The 26,371-nt window shown below is 37.5% G+C and overlaps 1 protein-coding gene across 1 annotated transcript in view; it reads right to left on the bottom strand.

Moving 5' to 3' along the window:
- PIGK (phosphatidylinositol glycan anchor biosynthesis class K) overlaps nt 1-26,371 on the bottom strand; it is a 65,509-nt gene that overhangs the window by 37,090 nt on the left and 2,048 nt on the right. The window contains exons 3-9 of the mRNA XM_039711595.1: nt 24,789-24,880; nt 22,286-22,421; nt 20,966-21,077; nt 20,523-20,619; nt 20,062-20,179; nt 19,194-19,304; nt 14,558-14,730 (exon numbers count right to left, since the gene is read on the bottom strand). Of these exons, the coding sequence (XP_039567529.1) occupies nt 14,558-14,730; nt 19,194-19,304; nt 20,062-20,179; nt 20,523-20,619; nt 20,966-21,077; nt 22,286-22,421; nt 24,789-24,880 (839 nt within the window). The remainder of the gene's footprint in view (nt 1-14,557; nt 14,731-19,193; nt 19,305-20,061; nt 20,180-20,522; nt 20,620-20,965; nt 21,078-22,285; nt 22,422-24,788; nt 24,881-26,371) is intronic.

The following is a 26,371-nucleotide window of genomic DNA, read 5'->3' as shown; positions in this document are numbered from 1 at the left end:
AGAACATTTTTAGATGAGGAAATTAAACAAGAGATCAGTGCCAAAGTGCCTCTACAAATTCCATGTGAATTTTGCAGAGAAGGGACCTTAAGCATTTACAGAAATTCACACCACCTTTCCTTCTTACAAAACTCATAATTTCATTATTGCAACTTAATCAGTTTGAATTCTCTCTTCCATACAGATGTATATTTGTAAGTCTGACAGAGTTACAGCAGAGAAGACGCTGTACCCACTTTACAATATGGAGCTCATCACAAATGTTTCATTATGCAAGACTTTTTACCCTTCCATAAACTTCCACATGAGACGAGAGGAAAATACTTCTGTTTCACAGTGGTTTATAAAATAACCAAAATCTGTTTGCTCAGAAACAATGCCTTTTTTTTCCAAAAGAAACAGATGCCAGTAAGAACTGCTGTGACACGCACGCAAAGCCCCAGGCTACAGCTCTGTCTAGGACAGTTAAGTACCATCTCCTACTACACAGAATCATCTTCTAACAATGGGAGAGGATAACTGTGCTGCAGCCAAGCACACAACAACACAGTCCTTTGAAGAGAAGGCAAGAATTGAATCAGACTGTATTATAAAGAACGCATAAAGTGTTTGTTGTTCTCCTTTTCGTACTCAAACTTTTAGATTGTTTCAATCCTCATATGGAGTGGTTTTCCAGGACAGAATATTAAAGTGGTTTTTTCATCGTTTTCTTATTTGGTTACAGTTGCAACATGGGGCATTTTGCTCTATGAGGACTAAGATCAAATTTAAGACAACAGCTACACAGTAATTGGGAAAGAAAAGATGCTTGCCATTTTATCCCATGAACATTTGATGCTCATCCACATAAAATCTAATCCTGCACAACTATGAAGCAATATATAGGCAAAACACCAGACTTCTTACCCAATACAAATGCACTGCAGAATGCTGACTCCATTCAGAAAGACAAAAAAACCAAAAGAAGTATGAAAGCTCAGCCTTAAAGTTAATCACTGATATCACAATATAGGTTCAGATACAAAGAATTGTAAGACTGTACCTCTTATTTTAAGTAAAGGTGCTATTAATGGGCAGCTCACACCCCTAAACTTACCAGTGTAGCTGTTCCCTGAAATTTTTGTCTATGAATTTTAAAGCTGCCTTTGCTACTCCTGTCCTGAAGGGTCGTGCTGTGTGGTGATGGGGAACTGACAGTAGTGTCACTGTGGGCCCACATTTATCAGTAGGACTTTTGGTCATGTTTGTACCATAAACGACATTTTCAGAGCCCACTGTTCTGCATAGATTAAGACTGCAGTTGCTCAGAAAACCATTTGAAAAGGGGAAAAAAAAAAGGTACGAAAAAACCCCCAACAAACAACGACTCATAAAACTTTCAATCATTTTTAATCAAATTCACAAAAGTATCTCCTTAATAGGGTCTAATGGGGACTAAACACTAAAACTTTATCAACACTAGTCCTGTATTTAAATAAAGACAAGCTGCTGCTTATCAGGGATTTCTAAGATAAAAGCTGAGCAGTAATAATATTTGCCTTAAATTTCATTTTTATTTTTAATGCTTTATGAAATGGCCCTCATATTTTCTGTTACATTTCTGCTCTTTTTACTCAGCTATTTTCTAAAGCACTGGTGGTTGCTATGGTAACTTTGGCTTTTTTCCCCTCAATGTTCATACAGGTTTTCATCAAATCCAATGACTTTTTTTAAAATCTTATCTGCTCTATAACAATAGCTCTTTGACTAAGGTGCTGGATACTGTACCAGATGAGAATCCTGGTATTTCACAAGAGCAAATGAAAAAATTGTAAGTTTTGCTAAATTCTGAAAACTAGCAATTAAAGTGGGAGTTTTTAGGGGGTTGGTTTGTTTGTTTTTAAATGTCCGAGTACATTTCTTTCTTCCTTTCAATCTGCATATTGTGCAGTTGAAGATAAAGCCAATTTTTAAAAATAGCAATGCTTGAGCAACAGAAGACCTTGCGTAGAAACTTCTTGAAAGAAAAGTAATCACTGCTGTCTCATATAGGCTAAGAAGGACACAACTAAACTAGATGAGAACTGTGTTATTACTGCATTTCCACTATGGATTAGCATCATTCCAAATCTTCCTGTCACAGAAAAAAATCCTTCTGGTCACATTAATCCAGTATTTCTTAAGATCAGCACACAGTCTGTTACCAAGTTGATCTGTAACCTACAAGAAACAAACTGCATATGTCAACAAACACATGACACATATGCAAAGGTTTGAGCCATTTCCAAACAACACTCTTCCCTAAAAGTCTAGTTTAAATCTATTTTTCCAAGAATATTTAAATTTAGGGCTAAATTTTTCAATGTGGATTTGGTCTTAAAGGTTTGCTTTCCCTTGCATTAATGCAAAGGAGATGCACTCTTGATATTTTCTACAGGACAAGGTTATCTTTTTCTGCTCCAGATGGGAATAACCTTTCAGGAGAATTTACCACCTTACTCACCGAAAGTAACACACACAGCCATTCAATCAGACCGAGCTGATTAAATGACACAAAATTAAATGACCATACAGGACTGAACATTAAAAAAAAATAAACCCACACCAAACTTTTGGCAATAAAGAGATTAACTACTTCACTCCCTAAACAAAGAGGCAAAAGTAGCATTACTGGACTGAAGTTTTACTCCAAGATAATTACCTGAACCTGGCCCCTGACTTGCAATGCTTACAGGCAGGGCCATGCTGGAGACAATTTGATCCAGTTCAGCAGAGTGGGCTATTGAAACAACCCTTGCTACAATTAATTACCTCTAACAGTTTCATTTTCTTAAGCAGTATCAAAAACATGAGGAAAAAGAAAAAGGCTTTCCAAGCTAAGAAAATTACTGTTCTGCAGAATTCAACTCCAAAAACGATTTTGTATTACTTTGGGGATGGGTTGCATTCAATATCCATTTGTCTTGACAGTAATAATTCATCTTTTTGTCTTTTATTATGGTTATGGAAATTTGCCTTAATTTCAGGTTTTATAATCAGAAGCACACTTTTTTTTTGTTTTAGTAGATGACTAACCTGCATATTGCTCTTATTTCTGATTATATTGATTTCCTGATTCACTCCTCTCCTAGTAACTTTTTTCAATTCCGTATGTAAGAAGCATACCTAAAAATTACACTTCTATTTTACAAGGACAGGTGAAAATAAATAATCTACAATTTGCTTCACTTCATTTCAGCAATTTTTTTTCTATTCAAATTTCTGGTGAAGTTAGCTTTATTACATAATTATTCTTTTTACAATTCTAATTACATTTAACAAAATAATCTGATTACTAGATGAGCACAGTAGGCATAAAAGGCATTAACACATTAATTATTCCCTGTTTCAATTTGCATTACCCTAGTTTTACTGAGAATTCAGTTTGTTACCATGTGATGGCTGCATATTCATTTGGCACATTAAAGATGGTTGGATTTCCTCAGTAGGTGGGATCTCCTTTCCAATGATATTTGTATCAGCCACAATTTTTACAGCTTTCTCTTATGCTCACAGCAAGATACAGGCAATAGTCACACAGCAATTAGGTCTCTTCCATAGCTGCATTTTATGATATAATTACCAAGAGGTAAAATGAGCATCCCCTCCCCCCACTGTTTCTTTCCAGTCCCAACATATCTCATAAAGGACTTCATTTTACACCCAGAGAAAGCAGAAAGAAGCAGTCAGAAACTGGTTAGAAACAATTACCTAGGCTATCTAAAAACTTAACTAAGTATTTCCTCACTGATGTACTACCATAAATAAATACCACATCAAACTACTCATAACTATTATTCATCCTTTGCATCTATTATTTTCATCCATAAAACTCACAAAAAACCTAGACAAAATTCAATGCAGTGATAATGATAATCTTTTAAGAACTGCACTGCAATTTTAAATGCTTTATATTTACTATTATCTGAATTTAAGAACAGTTATAATATGGCACAGAATCACAAACTGGCTCATGCATACTCTCCCATAGTGTTAAAGAAATAATTATGTTTGCACAAAACCTCAATAGTGCAATATAATCAGAATTTTGTGACCAGAATGGAATTCCTCTGTTTGCAGAACATGTACAACTATATATAAAAACTACTTTTTTTTCTCCCACCCTCCACCACCAACTGGAAATGTGTCCTCATCCATGACCTTTCCACAGCTTCCAGTGTTGCTGGAAGCACCCTCAAGAACGACAACTGGAGAAGCTGTTTTCATGGCACAGCTGCTCGTTAGTAACTGAACAGACACATCAAATCAACACAACGATTATTACTATAAAATATTTAGAGTGACTGATGTAAACCACATCTTTGAATCTATGGCATGAGAAGTCTCCCTGCCACAGCTAGCTAGTATTTTCTCTTGTCCTTCCTAAATTACTTTATAAGCCCACAGATTAATAAAAAGCCTAGTATTTTTCAGCAGCGCCACTGGATTTGCAAACCACATAGAAATATTCTGATTTAAGGACAATTTTCTACCTAACCACATTTTTTGTGTGCACAAGGCTTCCAGTCTTAAAACATTACAGCAGAGTGCAGATTTATCCATTTTACAGATATGCCATATATTTTTATGGAGACATCCATAAGCATCTAATAAGATAGAAGTCAGCTCAGAATATTTCGTAATAAAGTACCTGTTAGTAAAAACTATATCAGAAGGAAACCACACACAAAGGAAAAAGGAACAAGGGCACTCTATTTGACAGCTGAGGAAGAAACAGAGGTTACGTCCTCTATGGCTGAGATTTAGAGCAGTTTCACTTAGTGGCTGTTCTGCTCCAATTCCCCAGCTAAAATTTAGACCTACAGCAAGAAGTCTTCATTCCTATTTTATTCTAGCAGGAAGTCATGGTTCAGACTCTTAAGTAACCAACAGAAAAAAAAATACTAGCCAGTGGGGAATTATGAAGCTTAAATATTATGTTACAGTTAAATTGAGATAAACCTAGGAGCAACTACAGAGTTCACTATATTCTCCCAAACTAAAAAGAGTTATAAATTGTTAACTATTCAGAGCTGTAACTTTTGGCCTACTATTTCAAACACAAAAATACTACTGAAATATTCGAGCATGTCTATAGTAGGTAACTTGTCTTGCAGATTACACAGGACCAGGAGCCATCTCAGAATACAAGTAACCCTTTCTGATTTTTATCTCACTCCAATTATTTAGTACAACTATAATATTATATGGACTACCCCACCTGTCAAGTTTAAATAATTACTGTGGAAAGAGAATACAACTATAACATCAAGTTTAAATAATTACTGTGGAAAGAGAAGAAAAACATCCTCTTATCTACTCCTTTCAAACAGTTTACGCTTAGGTACACTTTCTGATGGCACAGAAGATCTAACCATTCCTATCCTTCAGAGCACTGTGCTGCTTGGGAGGAAACTCAGATGGATAATCTATCTGCAAGCCAGTTTTGGAAAGCTTCTGCCAGCAGAGCAGTGGCCCTGGACTGCAGTTCCAGGAAGGCAGCCATGGGGAGAACAGATTGGCACCAGCAGCCCCAGCCTCCCGCCCCTCTGAGAGCCCAGGTGGGGTCTGAGCAAACTGCAGTGAGCGGAGCTGCTCAGCCTGACAGCCCAGCCCTGCCCCTGTACCACAGAGCCCTCCGAGAGGAGCACACAGAGCATCTGCTCTCCTTGCAGTGCATCCCCTTCCCTCCCCAGCGAGGGCAGCAGATCTGCCATGACAGCAGAGTGCGAGAGGTGAGCAAAGCGCCCGGGAACCGCTACGGCGCAGCCACGGCGTCCGGAGATGCCTTTCAGTGGCCTGCTCTGACAGCCACCTTGGCTTTCCTCAGCAGGACAAATGCACCCAGCTTTGGCCTAAGAACATTCAGTGTCCCAGGACAGCAAACCCACTTTCAGCAATGGTTAACTTGATGAGGGTACTCAGATTCCTGATGTTAAATGTGAATTCAAACACTTTTCAGAGTAAGTACAAGAGGTAACCCACTTCTACCGAGTACCTTCCACACATTCTGATGCTGTATGAACCCTAGCATGTGTCATTTATCACTGACTGCTGAAAACCCAACAGACTAATGAACAATTTTAAATATTGAGACATGAAACATAGAAATAGTGAAAGCATAAGATCAATTTAAAGATTATCATCTGTTGAAGATTAATCCGAAAGATTAGCAGAGCTTTTCCTTATCCTTCAATCAGTGTCTAAAATCATACCAATATACTAGTATTATTCTGTCTCTTCCTCTGCATCTGGTCCCTTCAGAATTGACTTCTTTGTATGTTTTTCACATAGCAATTACACAGAGAATTACACGGAAAGTACCACTGTAAAATTAAAAATCCAGCAACAGAAAGCAGGAGGAAAGTGCAACATTTTTAATTGTTTCAGTTTCTGATAAACCATTCCCTTAGTACTGTGACCAGAATGGAATCCCTCTGTTTGCAGTACATGTACAACTATATACAAAAACTACTTTTTTTTCTCCCACTTCCACCACCAACTGGAAATGTGTCCACATCCATGACCTTTCCACAGCTTCCAGTGTTGCTGGAAGCACCCTCAAGTACATCAGCTACACTTCAGCAACTTTTTTAACTAGTAGGAAGGGAAATTTAAAATGGCTATCATATAATTCAAGGAATTTATTCTAAAGCAACTTTGTATACCAATGCCCAACAATTATTCTTCCCTTCGGTACAGGAAAGGAGATTCTAGCCTTCATTGTGGTCTTGCCTTCTCTTGGGAACTGCTGGACTGAACTATTCTTGCCTCAACACTTGGCTGAGGTGGGAAGAAGACACATTCTCCTTCTCCAAACTTGCTTCTAAATTCTCATTCCTTCCTGTCACCAAAATGCTGTTCAGGTAATGCAGTGCTCACTAATTTCATGTCATATGGTCAAAGTGAAAGGGGAATTCCCTAAACAGCTCATGGTTTCAATCTATGTATTTTGGGAGCCCACTGATTTGAACCATTTCTGCATCCATAAGAAACATATTAATATTTTGGTTACATAGACAAAATAGTAATTTCAGTTTGCAATAAATTCTGGTGCTACATTACAGAATATGAACACATCTTCACACTTATACCCAGAGCAGCAACTCCCAGTTCATTTTGTGAAAGAGAAATCCTGCCTGTCTTTGTGTTCTAAATTAGCTCTGATCTCTGGGCAGATGATTAAGGGGGTTTCAACCTTTTCTGCTCTTTTTCAATATCATATAAACTTGTGCCAAATTTAACTGGCAGAGCAGAGGTGGGCTGTCACCACTCTGTAAAATCTGAACATCCGTAGTTCCCATCCCACGAATCTCCAAATAGTAAACTGGAGCCAAATGCAATTAAGTTTACTAGGATTCAAAAGATACAACCCCTGAACAGGTATTCCTCCAGCTCCCTATGTATCCTGCTTTCACCCTTTCTGTACTTGCTCTGCTTCAAGGGATACAAAAGACTATTGTGCTTCATTATTGCTTGTTTGTTTCTCCTGGTATTTACCAATAACAAACCCTTCATGCAATCAGGTTCTGCCTGCAAAAATGCTGAATAAATCCCATTTTGCAGTAAATTCTTTGTTTACAATATTACTGTCTTTTCCTGAAAGATCAATCTCACCAGAGAGTTAATATTTCGCCATCCTACAAATTTTATAAAATAATCTTAACAGTAGCTTGGGCACTTCAGTAGATGTATTCAGCATCTGTTTCTATAGATTTCTGATACTTTTGACCAAACACATAAAACAATCTCATTTTATAAAGTAATACTAAACAGTGCTCAGCATGCCATCTGTAAATCCAGTGCTTTATGTGATCAGAATCACCTTTTGTAATCACCTCTAGTTTTCTTCCCATCCTTTGATGCAGCTGTGACTTTCTTGCTCCCCTGATATCAGAAATTTGCACTGGTCTATTCAAAGACCTAGCTGGATAGAAAAGACATGCCTGGCAATAATGCAATGCTTTTTTTTTTTTAGAGTTCAGCTCTTCTTTCACAACTAACATTTCACTTCTTTGCTACAGAACTAGGTCTCAGTGCGCCCACTGAGCAGCATAACCTCTGTGAGCGTAACAGAGCCTTCAGAAACAAGCAGGGACACATCTCAATCTTCCAGACCATCATGCAGCTCACCAAAACCAACAACAGGGCTTCAGGGACTTGCATTCCAGTAATAAATGTAACAGCTCTATGATGAGAGCTTTGGTCCAGCAAACACCTGACCTGAGAAAGATCCCTCCTATTGAGAGGGCTGGAAGGTGTAGACCAAGATCAGTTTATGGTCTTTTAACCATTGTTATATAAATACAAAGGTACTCCCCTTTCCCTCCACAGCTTTGGGCAAGACATGAATTTTCAGAGGCAGAAATTTCTGACCATCCAGAAGGTCATCCCTCAGGTGCTCAAAAAAATCAAGGAAACCAGCAAAGACTAAAAGCATTTGCATATGGCTTAATACTGTATTTTTAAAAAGCATTAATGCTGCTTGAGCCTTAGAAATTTAACAGTTATGTGCACAGATTCATTTCTAGGGCATAACAAATGTTAATGTGAGCTTGGCCTCTAAATTCCAAAGACCTAAGAGCTCCACAGTCACTGCTTCCAGAGGTCTGCCTCTCTTCACCCCTGTTTTTTTTTCACTCTGCTAGAAATCACACAAGAAGGGCGTCCTAACAAACATCAACAGCAGCTCTGGTACTTCTGACAGGAAGCAAATAATAGTAATACAGTTTTATTGAAATTCCCATGCTATCTCACAGTGCTGAAAACATGCCAAAATTACATGAAAATATTTCCTGGTCAGACTGATGCCAAATACTACAGCTGTTTTCATGGTCTTCTTCAGCAGCAACATAGAGCACACAGCTACAGAAATACCACTAGGAACAGACATTAATTTTTATTTAGCACCTGGGCAGCAAAGCAAGAAGATCAAGCCAGGACCTCCATATAAATAGCACTAGAAAGAATAACAAGCACTTCAGGAGACTGCAATTATAAAGCAGCCTGCTCAACTGCAAAAATAATAGCAGGTAAAGATCACACAGGGAGAAGAGATGAAGAAGAAATAATGAAACAAAATAAGAATTTTAAATAGGAAGGTATAAAAAGGAATGAATAAAGGAGAACAAAATAAAAATATCCTGTTTCAAATATCCTGTGATATCTAGATATTTTCAAGCTGTCTAGATGATGTTAAACTCTACTAGATATACTTAAGATCTCCCACTAAATCTGCCATGCAACAATGTCAGACTGCCTAACAATATACGTGCCCAAGTCAACTGGCAAATCTAAGTCACCTGTGAAGAATGTAAAGGTACTGAACTTGATTCAAAAGCTGAATCAATAAAATACTGCCATTGACTTGCATGTGCTTCATGGCACCTCTACAGACCAAGAGGTTTCTTTGCCAATTAAAATTATACCTAGAAATAACTAACTATATATAGGTTCAACAAAGCAGTGTTGTATGAAAACATGAAATGATAGAAGCACAACAGTTGAAGGTTTCTCATAGAAAAAATACAGGATTCACACACAGAACAAAAATTTGGAGGAAGGGGGGGGTAAATCACCAAAGAAAATCTGGGCCAATAGCTACAGTTTTGAATCAAAAAACTTTTTCTTTTATAACCAAAAAAACCCCAATATCTGTTAAAATGCATGGTCAAAAATCCTTTCAAAGGAACAAAAATAAATTGTTCAAAGCTGCTTTTTAAAATACCTTGCTAGACAGGGTATGTAATTAACAAGCACAGCACTTTAGTGTATTTAAAATCTTCCCAACACAATTTATACCTGCAGTTCCTTTCGATATTGTCAGTCATCCTTATTTATTTCATACCAACATTATGATGGTTGACATTGTGCCCTCCTATGTAATTTTTCCTTCTATAGTCTTCATAATAATTTCAGTTGTATTACCTTGAAAAATTATTTTACACTAGCAGGTATAGGAGTGTGTGTACATGTATCTGTGTATATATTGACCTATCTTTATGTAAGCAAATAAAAGATATTTTATTTTATTTAGTAGAAATAAATACTTTAAAATACTTTAGGAGATCCAGCAATAATATTTAACAGCAAGTACTGGCTCACCCATTTCTTTAATTACTTGTAGGCTATTAAAAAGCACGTGGACTACAAAATCCAAATTTAGTGGAAAATAAGATAAAAAACTTCCCATTGTCCCGTTGAATTTCCACCGAGCAAGACCAAGTGGAACTCCCCGTTTCCACGCCCGCCTGATTCCAAAGGGATCCCGCAGAGCGGGGCGTGGGGCGGGCACGGCGGGACCCCCCGGTCCCGGTCATGGTTACAGCTCCGGTCCCGGTTACAGTCCCTGACCCGGTTACAGTCACTGTCCCGGTTACAGTCCTTGTCCCAGTCCCTGTCCCGGTTACAGTCCCTGTCCCGGTTACAGTCACTGTCCCGGTTACAGCTCCCTGTCCCGCTCCGCTCCGGCGCGCTGCCGCCACCTGCCGTCGCCGGCCGGGAGCAGCGGGACTCCCGCCAGGAACCGGGAACTGTCCCGCAGTTCAGCTGGCAGAATTAGTCCTGAAAGTGACTTCTGAAACGTGAAAGAACTACACATTTGTGGCACCCGGTACAGACAGAGCGGGGGTCTCGGAACAAACCCGGGCATTCTTAAAGGAAAGCGCTCTGAGCTGAGCAGCATCCACTTGCCAAATAAACAAATTACCTATGGGTTCATAAAGTAAGTTCCCCAAGGCTTCAGGACCACACAACAGCAGCTTTAATTATTAAGCACATGAAATTGAAAATAGATGGTGGAAAAGAAGAAAGGACAGGAAAGAGATACCAACACACACACGTAAAATAGACGGAGAGAACATTAGTTAGTAATATTCTGCAAATGAACCAATTACTCATAATTAGCCTGTTATAAGCATCCCTCCTAACACAAGTGACCAATTTATTTATTTTTAGGAAAACAGTCACTGCCAGTAGTGAAGAATCACAATTCTTCATAATAGAAGCATTAAATACAAAGCCTAATTCTCAAAAGAAATGAAATTAGGATGGTTTTATATGATGCTGTCTTTAATTCACTCCTTACTACCCTCAAGGGAAATATTCATCCCAATTTTTACCAACACTTTCTGCTGATACAGGTCTTTTCCTCATGACAAGAACTGAAAAGGATAAAGTGTTCCAACTGGCTGTACAGTTACAATCCAAGTTTAAAAGACACACACTCCTAATTTATTAGATGTTCCAAAACCTGATAGGTTCCTCCTCCAAAGAAGCAGGATTTCTTCTACTCCTTAATGTTGACTTTTTGCACTTGCATGGGGATTTAGACAAAACACAACCATCTGAAGCCTCAGAACCTCTAGACTGTCAGATTTTCTGCTAAAATTGGCAGCTACAGATCCTGTCAGGACTGAGGCAGCTGCAGAACAAGCCCTTTGAAGTGAACACAGCTTAGACTGAAACAGCTATGAAGAAAGGAAACAGCAGAGGAACCTTCTCTTTATTTTTTAAAGCTTTTGCTCGCAAATATTCACCTACCACTATGTGGATAGAAAGAAAGCCTCTTCTCTTGGTTAATTAGTAGTTGTTCTCTGTATGAGCCTCAGCCCAAGCCAGAGGAAACTTCAAAGGCCTCACTCATCAAATGTCACGGCACGAGCTCCACATGAAGCTGCCAGTTCTGATCTGGTTGCACAGCTATGGCTCACGCTGGGCCTGGGAGCGGATCTGTACAACCAAGTAATTGCTAAGCAATTGTGTAACAAAAGAACAAACTTCTATTGAGAAGATTTGGCAAAGTCACAGCAGTGGGCAAGATGAGAACTTGAACAGTCTGCCAGCAGTACAATCCTGCTACATGTTCATGCCTCACATGACAGCATCTTCCTTACCCATAATCTGTGTAATCAGTGGTTTACCTCTTTTGTTCATTTGGCTTTTAATGTCTTTATCTGCACCTGTGACACCTACAGCTTTAAAACAAACAAATCAGATCTAACACAGACTACTTAAGACTGTGTCAGAGTTGAGGCCTGGATTTAATTTTCTGGCTATGTTCTGTAACACAAACATTCTGTAGCATTCTACTGCCACCAGTATGTAAAAGGGGAAGAAAAAAGGTATCAAGCTAACATTGAGGGAAGAATAAAACAGAGGACATGATTCATAAAGGAATAAAGCCTTGAGACTTCATCAAATATTAAACCAATAACATCTTCACACTCAGTAACCAATGTAATATAATTGCTGATGCACTAGCAGCATATACTTGTGATCTATCAGATACCTCTTGGTCAATAAATCTTACAAACTCTTAAGGGCTCAAGTTGAATTCTCTATTTCTTTTTACTGCTTCTTCAGGGCTTTTAAAACAATGTTGGGCATGAACAAGAGTATTCATTACTATTTTGGAAGGATTATTTCACTTTTTTTTTTGTTTTGTTTAGTTCTCTCCTAAGGAAACAAAAAATAATAAACCAGGCTGTGATAGCCCCATCCTTCCCCAGCTGTTTCACCTCAGAGTGTCAACAGCCATCACATTCCCAAAAGGCACCAAATGGTTTAACTGACACTGAGAGGGTTAAGAATAAGCACTCATATTCTTTCATTCAGGAGTCATTCTTACATTATTTTGGGGCAATCAGTGGTAGCACCTATTCAAAAATTATGTAATTTGTGTTCTGCCTTCTCAACATCCTCAGTAAGAATGTTATGAACATTTAAAGAATGTTCATAATATTCTTTAAAAAAACAGAGTAATTAGTTCTTGTAGATCAGACACTCCAAAACTGCATTTTTAAAAGGCATTAATATTTTCATTTAATAAATTCACTTCAAACTGTAATTCTTATATTTGTTATAGCTAAACAGAGCTGTCATAACGAGAAGTACTAACCTCAGAATTCTGCTTAAGGAATTTATTAAGCACTCCACATCACTCTCTGCTAGAGCTATACTACAATTTTTCAGTACTTTTTAAACAAATTCCATACTTCCTCCTCCATTAAAAACATATTGTCTATAAACTCTTTCTAAATGGTAATAAGACACTGACAACTTAAGTACTTTTTCAGAAAATTGTATAAAGGAGAACTATTAAACCAGATATTAAACCAGCATGTCCCCACTCCTTCCAATTTCACAGACTGAAGTGGATTGCCATGATAATGTAATACAGCTTTCATGAAATATCAGAACATTTCACAAGGATAATATTCCTCTCTGTGCATGAGTGCCCATTTCTCAACATGATTCCATGTACGCATTGCAGTAGCATCAGGCACCAAAAATCTCTCCATTACTGACACCAAACTAAAACACACACCAAAAAACGCTGAAAATTCCAGCCAGTCATTTCCTGTTTCAGAACAGTAAAGTCCTTCAAAATCTATTTCCCCTTTCACTTATCCACAAATTAGAAACCCACACAGGTAAGTTTTCATCATGGTTTTTGACTAGCAAAGTATCTGTTACTTGCCAAGAGCTTTTTTATTCATTAGTGAAAAAACAAATTTAGTGTCACTAAGTACTGTTCTACACTAAGGAATCACAAAACTAGCTTAAGATTTATATGGTATGTACTAATGCATATGATCCAGATATAAATACTGGACCCAGTATGAAAGTAAAATATGAAATACACTAAACCTTGCAGGATGTTAATAATGACAAGGACCAGAGTTACTGTTACCTCTAAAATAAATAAAACTGCCATCCACAGGCTTGAGCAACAGTAAACAACAAGGCAGACAAGAATTTACATAAATTTATGTGTTGAAAAGTATTTAGTCCCTAATACAACACAATATTTCAATCCTTTGTTTCCCCCTCATACAGGGCAGTATCATCAAGCACAAAAGACACAGCAGAAATGGAAATACAATGCTAAATAAATCCTACAGAACAAGCACATCTTCCTTTACATCTTCCCAATAGGTGGCAACACAATCCCAAAAATACAAAGAAGTTTATACTTCTTTCTTCATCCACAAAATAATGGAAGCCCTGTTACAACTTCAATCAATGAACTTGCACCAGCAATTTTAATCAAATGAATCACTGCATCTAAGGTACAGAAATTCTCAGGACAGAATAATGTCAAAGCCCAGAGAATTCAGAGAACTGAAACAAAGCATTTATTAAAAAGCATTAGCTATTGAACACCTAATCTGATGGCTTATACTCAAAGCATATCTGGGGGGGGGCAAACTACCACAAGCAGAAATTGCAGTAACAAAATATTTAAGCACTAAAGAAGAAATGTTAAGGAAGAAAGAAAATCTAAACTACTTCTGTTGTTGTTGACATCCACACCTTGGTCTTAAGCAGCATTTATTTCCAAGGGTCAGGAAAGGAGTGGACACTTTTAAACAAAGTTTTCAGCTGACAACTTTATGACAGTAGGAGGTCCACATTTAACTCCCTGACTCCTTGTAAAAAAATGACAGGAAGTCAGAGTTCTTTTTCCTTGGCAGTTAAACAACTTTGTTTTTGTGCACAAAGCTATACAACTCAGGTCTAAACAATGACCACTCACTTGCTTTCCAAGCCAGCCACGTCCCGGTCCAAGGCGAGTGTCTCTGTGGTGATCTCCACCTTCCTGACGCTGCCGAAGAAGTCTGTGATCAGCACGTTCTGAGGGTCTCGCTGGAACAGGTCTGTTCGGTGCCCAGGCGTGGAAACACACAAGCTTTTTGGACAGACCTGAAACTGGAAACCAAGATGGACAATCACATCCTGTCCTTCATTCAACACCCTCTACACAGACCTTCCAGAATGAAACCACTGTTAAAAAGAAAGAAAAAGAATACATATAACTTGTAATGATTTCAGTGTAAGCTCCACAGCTGAAAACAATGGTTGAAAAAACACATTAAAATGCATAAATATCTTGATTAAGCATTTCTGAAAACCTTTTTCCTTACAATAATGCCACTGGAGTTTAAAAATGCTCCTGTGAAAGCCAACCATCCATTACATCTAACTGATAAACGCACAAATATATTGCTGAATATAGATGCAGCAATGCTGCTATAACCTTCCAGAAATCACAAGTGGGCATAAATTCTTCATATTTACCAAAGGGAAGCATGCAAAATTAAACAAGCTTTGATAAGCAGCTACATTGAAGGCTTCATAAAGAAGCAAAAATTTACATTTTGATGGGGGAAAAAACCACAACAGTCTTGTTTCTAATTTATAGCCTACAAATTAATGCATAGTATATTCAAATACCAAAAATGCTTTATTTAGATTAAATTCACAAACATCCTGTGACACCTACAAACCTTATTATTTATTTTATCCATGTATTTTGTCTACATATCAGATCCCCTATATTCTGCACACACTGCAACACCTGAAAGACAAAACCAGCACTAACAAAAGCAGAAGGAACAGATTTGTTGCAGCATTAAGAACACCTATTAAGTAATAGGTTTGTTATGTACCCAGCAATACAAATGCATGTTGGACACAAAGCCATTTTGCAGAAGTCCTACCACGCCTGCCACAACACAGATCACCTGGTAACAGTGCAGGTTATGTGAGTCCTTCACATTCCAGCCACACAGAACGTTCTACACAAGAGATTTAACATACAGGACTAAGAATGGCACTCTCCACGTGGGTGCTCATCTTTTTTAATCTTACATTTTCCAAGTGATTTTCACAAACAGGTCCATCGACCATAGGAACTAGAGCTCATATACCTAAATTACACCATGGGTCAGCTCTGACAAGGTTCCATCCTCATGACAAAACCACAGGTCCTAATCAGCTCAGTGCAAATACAATGTGAATTATCCCAGACTGTGACTGACAAAAACTTCTGAGTCTCAAGTCATACTTCCAGCAGCAATACTGTGCTCAGCCTGACACAAATGCACAGGCTTCTGCTGCTCATTCTCTTTGGACAACAGAGCCCTACATTACAAAAAGTTTCCCATAGAGGAAACAATCTATCTGGCTTTTCTTCATAGAGGACAGATTCTACCTCCCCATTCCTCCCCTCTGCTCTATTCCAATTTCTCTTTTATCCCTTTTCAGCCCAAGTCTATAAGCATATGGCATTAGGCTGCTTGTCCAGAGAGACCTCAGCTCACTTTCACCTTTACCTGAAGCATACAAGCACACATATACACTTAGCTCTTATTTTAACAATTCCCAACTCTCTTGCTGGCTGCTATCACACAGTTGCTAAAGAAAAGATGGAGCAAATCAAACGTTGCTATCCTCCCTGTGGTGAAAATTAACTAGACTCATCAGCATCATACTTCCATACAAAAGCCATTTGTTAATGCACACACACAAACTCTTTACAGTTTTCATTTTCATCAAAATGCTATCAATTTTCTCCAGCTTTGCTCCAATTAAGGACACAAACACAAAAACTACGTCTCTGAACTAAACTATAAAAAGTATTTGTTTTAATCCCACTATTTGAAACATAAATTTATGTTGCAGTTATACAATTAAGTCTCTTGCCAAGGTTTTGAGAGTATGAATGTCCTAAAAAACTGCATCAGCACTGAAAGTGGGAAACTGATACTGCACCCAACTAATTCTAACCTGTCCCACAACAGTTAACAACAGTTTACTGCCACAACATTGATATGAATTTGAACAAAAATATTAAGTGGCAGTGAGAAGAAAATTTCAGTGTTAAAAACCTACCCATCCACTACTACTCTGAGAAAGGACTGCAAACCAATTATACCACAGCAAACTAACAATAATAACCAAGGTCTTCTGACAAAAAAAAAAAAGGAAAAGGAAAACACTGGCTAAGTTAAGCACACTTTTTCCTATATTAATATTTTCCAAATTTTTAAAACTTCTCAGAGCTAAAGAACTTGCCCAACTTTGTTATCTTAACTTTTCTAACAACAATTTAGCTATTTTATGACAAATGACATCTAAATTAGAAATTAATTTGAATCTTATTTTAAAAGTTCAAATGTATGACATTTCAATGTAGTCTTTATTTTCAGGGAATTGTGATCAAACCTATAGTCAGTCATTTGCACAGCTTTATGCAATCCCTTAGCAACACAGATGGAGCAGGTGGGGAGTAGGTGGAGTGGATTATGAAAAATTATGTATCATTCTTTGCAGGAATGCAATAACCAAATCCTAGGTGATGTGAAGAGAAGCTGTTTCAAGAGTGGTTAGAGAAAAGTAAAGAAGTAACAGGATAGAAGTGGTGTAACAAATACACAGTACTTCACAAAGAGAAGACATTAGACAGATCAGAAGATCAAACAACTGAAGATCATTTAATTTTAAAGCTAGGTAGTGAGCAATGTAAGTTACCCTGATCTTGGAAAGCATTAATTTAAACTTAAAAAATCAGAGTTGGAGAGCTGGATAGAGTACCTCCAGTGCCAGAGTACCTCCTGCAGCTGCTGGCAACAAACCAGGTTTATATCTTTACCATGGACTAACCATATGTCATTTTGGAACTCTTAGATGAAGCCTTGAAAAGCACAGACTCAAAGTTAAGTGGTCGCATTTGCTGAAATGCGTGCAGATCATGACTCAGTACCTGATCACACAATGGTGTGGGGTGGAAGAGACCTTAAAGATCACCTAGTTCCACTTTCCTGCCAAGGGCAGGGACCCCTCCCACTAGACCAGGCCTTGAAGTCTCATCCAACCTGGCCTTGAACAGATTATCACAAATCACAACATATTTGTGTCCCTTCTCTTCCACTCCCTCAGCACCAATCAGCAGATCAATGCATGATGAGATGACTTACATGACGTGAGGAATTTACCAGTATGGATAACCTCCCTCAGCTCTTCCTGAATATTTGGCATATAAGCAAAAGTACAGCTAGGTATCTTCTCCAAAGAGCTGAAAAAGTAAACTACTTGGCCAGCTAACAAATTTCTACACTTTTCACAATAATCAGATTAACATCCTCCTGGCCAGCCACCTATACCACTTCCCAGAGAATGTCTTATGCAGTAGAAAGCACTGTTCATTTTTACTACCTTTTATTATTAACACAAATTAATTTTCTGGTTTACAGTGACATTTGAATGAACAGGCTAGACAAAGATACTTAATCAATAAAGAACTTGCATATTTTTCTTTATCAAGATTTATTTTTAACTTAGCTGTATCTCATAATTAGAAGGTATTATATTATAGGTCAGAATTTCATTCCCATAGAAATAAGAAACTTGAGTCTTAGCCACTGAATCAATTCTGTATCAACATAAAATCTGCCAAGTGTGGGTTGTTTAGAGAGAATTCTAGCACACACGTAGCAGTCAGGCTAACACCATCCTCTGTAGACAGAGAGTGGCATAAAACTTTTGAGCAGCTGCTCCTTTTACAGAAATGAATCTATGACAATATGTTCTGTAAGTGGTAGCTCTTAGATTACTGATGTGGCACAGCAGGATTTACAGCTACAAAGTACCAAAGTATAAGCCATTACTACAAACAAACTAGCACTGGAAAAGGTATAAAGGGTTAACGGAGCAAATATAATATGGTTACTTTTTATGTCATCTCACCACTGTATACATGTCACTGCTAGAGAGGCATTTTCATAAATTTTGTCATATGTTACCTGGCTGGCTTCTTTTCTTCCTTCTGCTTCATACCTGAAATCTACAATAATGTTGCCTCAGCTATAATTAAGTCCAAACACTGATGGATTTGTACCTATCTTGCTCTGGAATCTATGCAGATATACAGATTAGTCTTTGCAGGCATTTGTGATAGCACTGTTAGGATTTTAACTGTTTAATCACCTTTGTAAAACAACATCAGTGCCTGGTTTTCCACATCTGCAAAGTGTCTGTTATCCTGGTTTTAGAAGCTTCCTGTTAAAATATTTCACATGCAAATGCTTCACTCTATTGGTATGAATACTTAATGAATACTTTATTTTTTTTTTCAGCGAAAATACAAAATCTGCCTAATTTTGGTTATTCTTTTCTGGAGCTAGCAAAGCACTTCCAAATGAGGCCAATCCTTGAAGTGTTACACAACTACATTTAACAATGGCAAGAAAAAAATCCCTCCCTCCAAAGCTGCTTCCGAGAGAAACAGCAGGAGCATAAAAAGCATTTGAAGAACCCTACAGACAAAATAGATTAGTTTTGGAACTATTAAAGTCATTAGCATATTCATGAATGTTGAGTATTCTACTTACTAGGTCATTCATATTTGTCTGACTGGCAGGATGGATTTCTTCCAAGAACTCTAGCACATAGAAGGTGTATCTGTCCATGAGATGAACGCCAATCCCCAGGTCAGGCTGATGCTTTAAAGACAACACACAACAGTTATTGGGCATTTGCAGGAGAGAACCCAGCATTCAGGAGAAGGAACAGAATGTAACAGCATATTGCAAAAGTTAAGCATAATTTTTTTTTTGTTCTTAGGCAAATTATGCAAAGAAAATGGCTAGCTGTGAAAAAATCTACTTCTGGTAGACTGAACAATGCAGCTCATCTATAAACTGTGTCCTGGTAATATCCATGTTTCCCAAAAGGCAGGGAACCCCTTCTTATTGGTCCAGCATGGATCTGTGGACTTTGAAAACAGGGCTGGGAGAGTCAGTGCACCTTACAGCAGTGCATGGGCTCAGGTAATCCTGACCAGCTGCTTTTGCTCTGGCTGGGATCTCTCCTATGGCTCCTTCTGTAATTCAGCTGGGATATAATTACAGTAGGAGAAGGTGAGCATTTTGGTTTGTTTTATATCAAGCACAGTAAGTCCTAGATTGACTATTCCTCACACCCATCTCTCAGCAGCCTTCCCACAGGATTCCTTGCTAATCCTAGGCAATGCATAAACTGGCCAGCAAGCACAGAAATCCATCATTAGGCTGGTTCTTTGGGACAGCACACAAAAACAAGCAGGAACAGTACACTTACAAGTTTTGTCAAACCCCCACAAAATACCTTATCCATTCAGCAATTAGAATAAGGGAAATCTTTAGTTAGAAGTCAGCAGTAATTGTGCTTTTAATTCAGGCATTCTGAAAACTGTCTTCAGGATCACATAAATCTACTTACTGATAAAGAATCTTCTCCTACTTGGCTGCTAGCCAAGGCCATTATATTGGGTGAATAAAATCGTTCATACATGGATGCTCCTTGACAAGTATCAATAATAAATAACAATTCATTGTACCTGAAAGAAAGAAAACAGCCTCCTTACCCATTTCTACTTAAACACCATATACATACTTTGCTTTTTAGTTACCAGGGCAGCTGCTCAGAACCTAAGGAACAGGAGCTCACCTTGATCAGTTTTAGGATGTGAGTTTGCCCAAAGCAATACCTTTGAGCAACTCTAACTGCAGGAAGCTGCAAGCAAAAACTAAAACTCTGCTTTCTGAATGCAAGCTCTCACACAATTTTATTGACACCGACAGTATCACTGCTGCAGGTAAGCAAGGCCTACCAGTAAGACAAACTTAAGTACGTGTTCAGGATATTCAATATTCAATGTCTACATAATGCTTCTTTCTCACCTCCTTTTCTGCCACATTTGTTCAAAGGCATCAGCAAGTTCTACATTTGTGATTTCTTCAGAATCTTGAAATTTTAGGAAACCATTTCCACCATGGCCTGCCAGAAAAATCGTAAGTTAGGCAAGGATGTAGTTTAAAGGAAAATAATCAGCCTTGTTGATCATTTTTCTAAAACAAGGTAAACACAATACTCTTTCTACACAGACAGTCCAACAAAATAAAATATTGTTAGAGTAAAAACAATACACAAAGACCATTTCAACTGGAAATTATACTGGCTTAGTACTTCTTTACAGGCATGTTTTCTTAATTAGAATGACATGCTAAAACCAGAAAAAAAATCTTTCTGTCGATCCTTTTGTGCATTTGGACTACTGATGCTTTCAACAAACCCATTCAACTGAGCAAGCATCAATAGACTGTACACAGAAACCAGCAATTACCTGTCATATATATTAAAATATTGCTTCTGTCATCAGAAAGAAGACGTTTAGATCGTGGTGTGCTTGGTGGGATTCTTCCCGTTAAAACACGCAAGAAATTTTCAACAGTAACCTATGAATAGAAGCACAAAGTAATCTTCTAAAGATAAAAATATTGATCAGCTATAGGCTCGATTACAGAAATTAAAAAATGGAACACTAAAATATGCAGTGTATCTAACCAGACATAGCATGGTGTGGTATAAACTGCATAAACATTTTCTGTGTAAGGTTTTACTTCAGCTTAAGAATCATGTGGTACTTTTTACTATACTCCATTAACATCAGCCTATTGCTTAATTATATCAAATAAATCTACCACCATTATAATTTTTAAATATATTTACACTTATCTAAAAACCTGTAAGTATATGGCTTCATTGTGCCAAAGCTGCTCCTGTACTCACAAAATGCTCCAACATTAATGTGTGTTACCATGGAAAAACAAAAGTTGAAATTCCCTCTGCAACTCAGGAAAGAAAAGCAAGATCAATTCGATTACATAAGTCTGAGTGATCAGATACGACCCATCTGAGTGCAAGACATCCTACAAAACACCACTTCCTTTTTAAGTACATTTTAAACGCCAGCAGCAAATCCATACCCAGGAAAAAACATGATGAAAAGAATGTAGCTCTCTTCCAGTTCTGTGTCTTCACTTCTTTGTATAAAGCTTCAGAGAAATAAAACATCTACTATATACTTCAATATAATCCAATAAACCTTTAGCAATAATTCTACAGCAATATTAAACCAAGAAACTCATGTGTAATTTTGTCTCAACTGGTAAAGACACTGCCTGGTATGAAGGAATATTACATGAAAAGAAAGGTGACAGAATACAGATTTGTATACACTAATTGCTTTGCAGTAATTGCTTTGTGATTAAGTTATGGCTTTTGTTTTATTTTAGGAGCATATGCTTAAGATTAGGAATTGAAGTACATCTGCTTAATAAACAATTCACTTGCAAACCAAAATTTCCACAGTAATTTTTGTGTTGCCAAGATGAGACACTGAGCAGTCATTTCCAGAGAAATTTCAGTAATGTGATTCTATTCCATTATTTAAACATGTTTCTAGTATAATGAATTTCAAATACAAACTCAAATATCAAGGAGGGGAGGGATATGTATTTTAGACTCATCAGCTGATATAAAAACCCAGCCTAAAACCAGTAATACGAACAGAAAGACTTCCTCAAACTTCACAGATTCTGTATAAATCTTTAAACTAACACTAAAAAATAAAGACTCAGTGTTTTAATTAAAGCACAGTTACCTCATAGCTTCTGTAATCCACTTCCACATCATCTCCATAGACATTTAGCTCCATGTTTTTATGGCTAAACACAGTAGCAGGTTTGGGATTTCTGGGATTACATGCCATATCATCTGCCAGCATCAAGACAATGTGACTGTGAAAAATAAGAAAAAAAATATTTCAGACATTCTACTTTCACACAACAGACAAACAGAAATTAGAACAACACTCTTCAACAACAACAGCAACAGCTTGGATCATTAAAAAGATTCCTGGAATTGCAAGTGAAACTTTGCACAGTTATACCCCATTTCCTTATGAGCATCCTCAGGATCATGAAGATATAACACACAGAAATCCAGCTGGCTGTCATTTATCCACAGGACTAAGTCAGGCCAAAGATGAGCAGGAGAGTATTTGACAACAGCAACTTTAGCATATAGGCTTGCCTGGACCTAGGGGGACAGAGCTTTTCATAAAATAATTCTGAGATTTTTAAAGGGCACTAAAACCAACCAACTCCAAGAATCATGATAGATACTATTTTTTTATGTGATTTTGAGGTTTGTTGTGTTTCCTCAAATTTTGAGGAATTTTTGGACAACCAACTCCAAGAATCATGATAGATTTTTTTTTTTAATGTGATTTTGAGGTTTGTTGTGTTTCCTCAAATTTTGAGGAATTTTTGGCTGTTTTTTTTAATCTTGTCAGTATTTTGAAAGAAGTCTTGCAGCAAAGAAAGAAAAACACATAAAGTAAGTTTGCCTAAGGAAAAAAACATGTTCAAATCCACACAAAAATTGCTGTAAATGCTAAATAAACAGGCTCTCTCATTCTCTTTAGGTCTTCTCCAATGTCTTGGAGAGTACTCTTGACATTAGTCTAAAGCACTGCTGGCTTTTTGAGATTAATTCCAGATCTTTGGATATGGATAAGCAATGGATCTTGCTACTGAACACAGAAATCTCAGTCACACCATAGTTCTTGTAGTATTTCTAAAACTCACACTTATTTTGAGTTTAATGGTGAAGACAGAGGGATGCAAAGAAGATGAAAGTTCTCAGGTAAGGGCAGGACTGCTGACAGAATTTCTGAGGCAGTGACAAGGGCACCTGTGCTTCAAAGGCTGCACAGGAGAGAGGACAGCTGCTCCTGAATGACATCTGCAAGAACAAAAGGCATTTTTCTGTGCCTTTCAGCCCACAGCACTTCTGCAGTGCATTCCCTTGGATTTATAACCCCAAAATGCATCTAAAAATTCAGTTTCAAACTCCACTCTTTCAAAAACCAGAAAGCCACTAATTTTTTCTTTTTTTTTTTCAATATAATAAACACAGGGTATTCAGTTTCAAAATCCGCTCCTTCAAAAACCAGAAAGCCACTATTTTTTTCTTTCTTTTTCAATATAATAAACACAGGGAACAGGATGATACTGCCAATGCATCCATAGTTGAGTGGGAGTTAACTGGGGACTCCAAGTGTGCAGTTTTGGACTTGGATGAAAAAATGCCATACTCATTCAATCCATCAGAACATGCATTTTGCAGTGGTGAAGCAGGGCACACTTCTTCAGGCAGACATGCTGGAGAACCACCAGTCCTCTCAACTACCATTAAAAACCAGGATCACAAGGAATTCTGTAGGAGCCTATGGTACATATAGGTTATTACACAATGGATGCTGGTGCCTTAAATTCACTTCCACAGTTCTGACAGAAGTAAATCACATTCTGAAACAGCTGGAAGGAACTATGCCAACACTGCTAGAACTTCCAATAGGAGCCTATGGTACATATAGGATACACAATGGATGCAGGTGCCTTAAATTCACTTCCATAGTTCTGACAGAAGTAAATTACATTCTGAAACAGCTGGAAGGAACTATGCCAACACTGCTAGAACTTCCAGTAGGGACACAAAGATACTTCAGAACCTTCCTGCTCCTCTTGTCAAAGAAGATATACTGTTCTAACCCTTGTGCTATCACTAGAGAAACACAACTTGTACAGACAAAAAAAATGGTTTCTCAAATAAAATCAAGCAAAATGTATTTTTTCAAGGCAACTGTCAATATAGAGGGGTTGCTCCTATAGCTCAAAGCCTTTAAAGACTCCATGTAGTTAAAGATGTGGAAGTCTTACATCTTAGTACAGTCACAGTTACCAACATCTCCACAGTAAAAGGAAATTAAAGTACAGCAAGACTCATCTCTCACAGTAGTACTGTCATTGCTGAGTGCATTTAGCAGTTTTCACACTACACTTTCACCAGTTTGCTAAGCAGTACATTTTAGTGGCTAGATCTAATTAGCCTGTTCCAAATGGAAATTTTATTGAGCAACTTGTTGCTTTTCCTTTGGAACAACATTGCTGCACTTTTCACCACACTGATGTGCTTGCATTCTTCTTTTTCACTTTTATCCAGTTAAAGTGGGATGAAAAATGTATTTCCATACTGATTCAAATAGCATGAGATCTTTAGCGGCACATTTGCAAGAACTGGATTCAGCAAGGTTCCCTCACCTATCAGGAATGCCCAGCCTCTTGACACTTCTGTACACTGAAAGAGTATTCGCCACATGACGATAATTAAACCAGAATCGAGATGTACACACCTTGAAACAAAAAAAACAAACATATTAAACAGTGTAAAGATACAAACTGGCCTGACACATTGCATCAGAAGAACATGAATACAGAAGTATTTAAAAAATAGTAACAACTCAGAAAGAATACCGTAACACCAAGAAACTCATTATATAAGTTATGCAAATCTTAGTTGTCCCAAAGCAAAAAATTCTGAAAAGAAAAAGTTCCTAGCATATTGACTCAAGATAAAATTGTCATAAACCCTTACTAAATATAGAAAGTGGCACTTCAGGGAATAATTCAGCAACAGCAAGTGGATAAAATTTTTTCATTTACTTTCTCCTTATCAAATGGAAGAGAGATCAAAGGAAGAGTTCTCATCTCAATAGCAATTCTGGAAACATTCTTCACAAAGGCACAAGTGAATTAATTCATGCAGAAGCCACACAAAGGGAAAATGCACTGAGGACATTTGCATTTATGGAGTCAGAGTAAGAGCAAAGTGAGCTCTAACCAATACAAATATAAATTCATCTCAATACAAATTCTCAGAGTTTAATTTCTACTGTTCTAACAGGCAAGGGGTCAGGGCTCAGCCATTTCCTTTACTCCCTAAATCAGGTTCTGATTCAGACATTCCAAAAGCTTCTAGAATAGGTGACTTTAAAACCACAAAAACAGAGATGCAGGAAAAAGCATTTAGATAGTTTTTTTAATTTTCCAGCTCTAAATGTAGAGCTGTAAGTCACACTACATAGCATCTCTCTCTCTACTCTTTTCATAATAAGAACTGAGTTGTACTTAAGTAATAATAAAATTCAGCCTGAAAGAACCCCTTGTATATCTATCCCCTGTCAGTTAGGAATTCCAAAAAACCTCACAGGAATCAGTCCATGAGGACATTTGCCTTTCAGCAAGACTTAATGCTCTGAAAACAAAGTGTCCAATTTGGCTGAGACATTTTAAGGTACTATCACCTGCTCCCTGTCTCCAGTACCTCCCTTAGAACACAGTGGAAAAGTGTCTAAGCTTCAAATATAGTTACCCACACTGCAGTACATTAATTCAAGCTATTGATGAGGTGGGATTGCAGTTTGATCCCAGGTTTGAAGTGCCTGACAGCAGTAACCTCTCTCTAGTTTGCTGCTTAAAAAATTAGCAGCAACTGTTACAAAACTCAATGATGAACCACTGAGAAAATAAAACCAGCAGAAAATCTGTTCAGCACAGACAGTATAGGTTCTTGGACCTAATTTTCCACCTTCTTTATGTGTTTTTATAGGTACTAATAAAAGCATCTATTTGTTAATGGTATTAAAATAGTATATTTTATTAGTTTCAAGTTTGTACACTGTATAGAAATTATTCCTTCCATTATTTACTGTTAACTTTCCTTTTATATTGCTAAATTTTAGTATCTGGAAAACAAACAGCTGCCACTGAGTAATTACAATAGTGTTCTGAAACAAATTAGTCATTAAGACCTGAATTGTGATTAAGAACCAATTGTGCAGCAT

The sequence above is a fragment of the Passer montanus genome, unplaced genomic scaffold (assembly GCF_014805655.1).
Source record: "Passer montanus isolate IOZ18808 unplaced genomic scaffold, ASM1480565v1 scaffold25, whole genome shotgun sequence".
Classification (NCBI taxonomy): Eukaryota; Metazoa; Chordata; class Aves; order Passeriformes; family Passeridae; genus Passer; species Passer montanus.
Note: the sequence above shows the minus strand (reverse complement) of the source record. Positions and strands in the feature narration are given on the sequence as shown.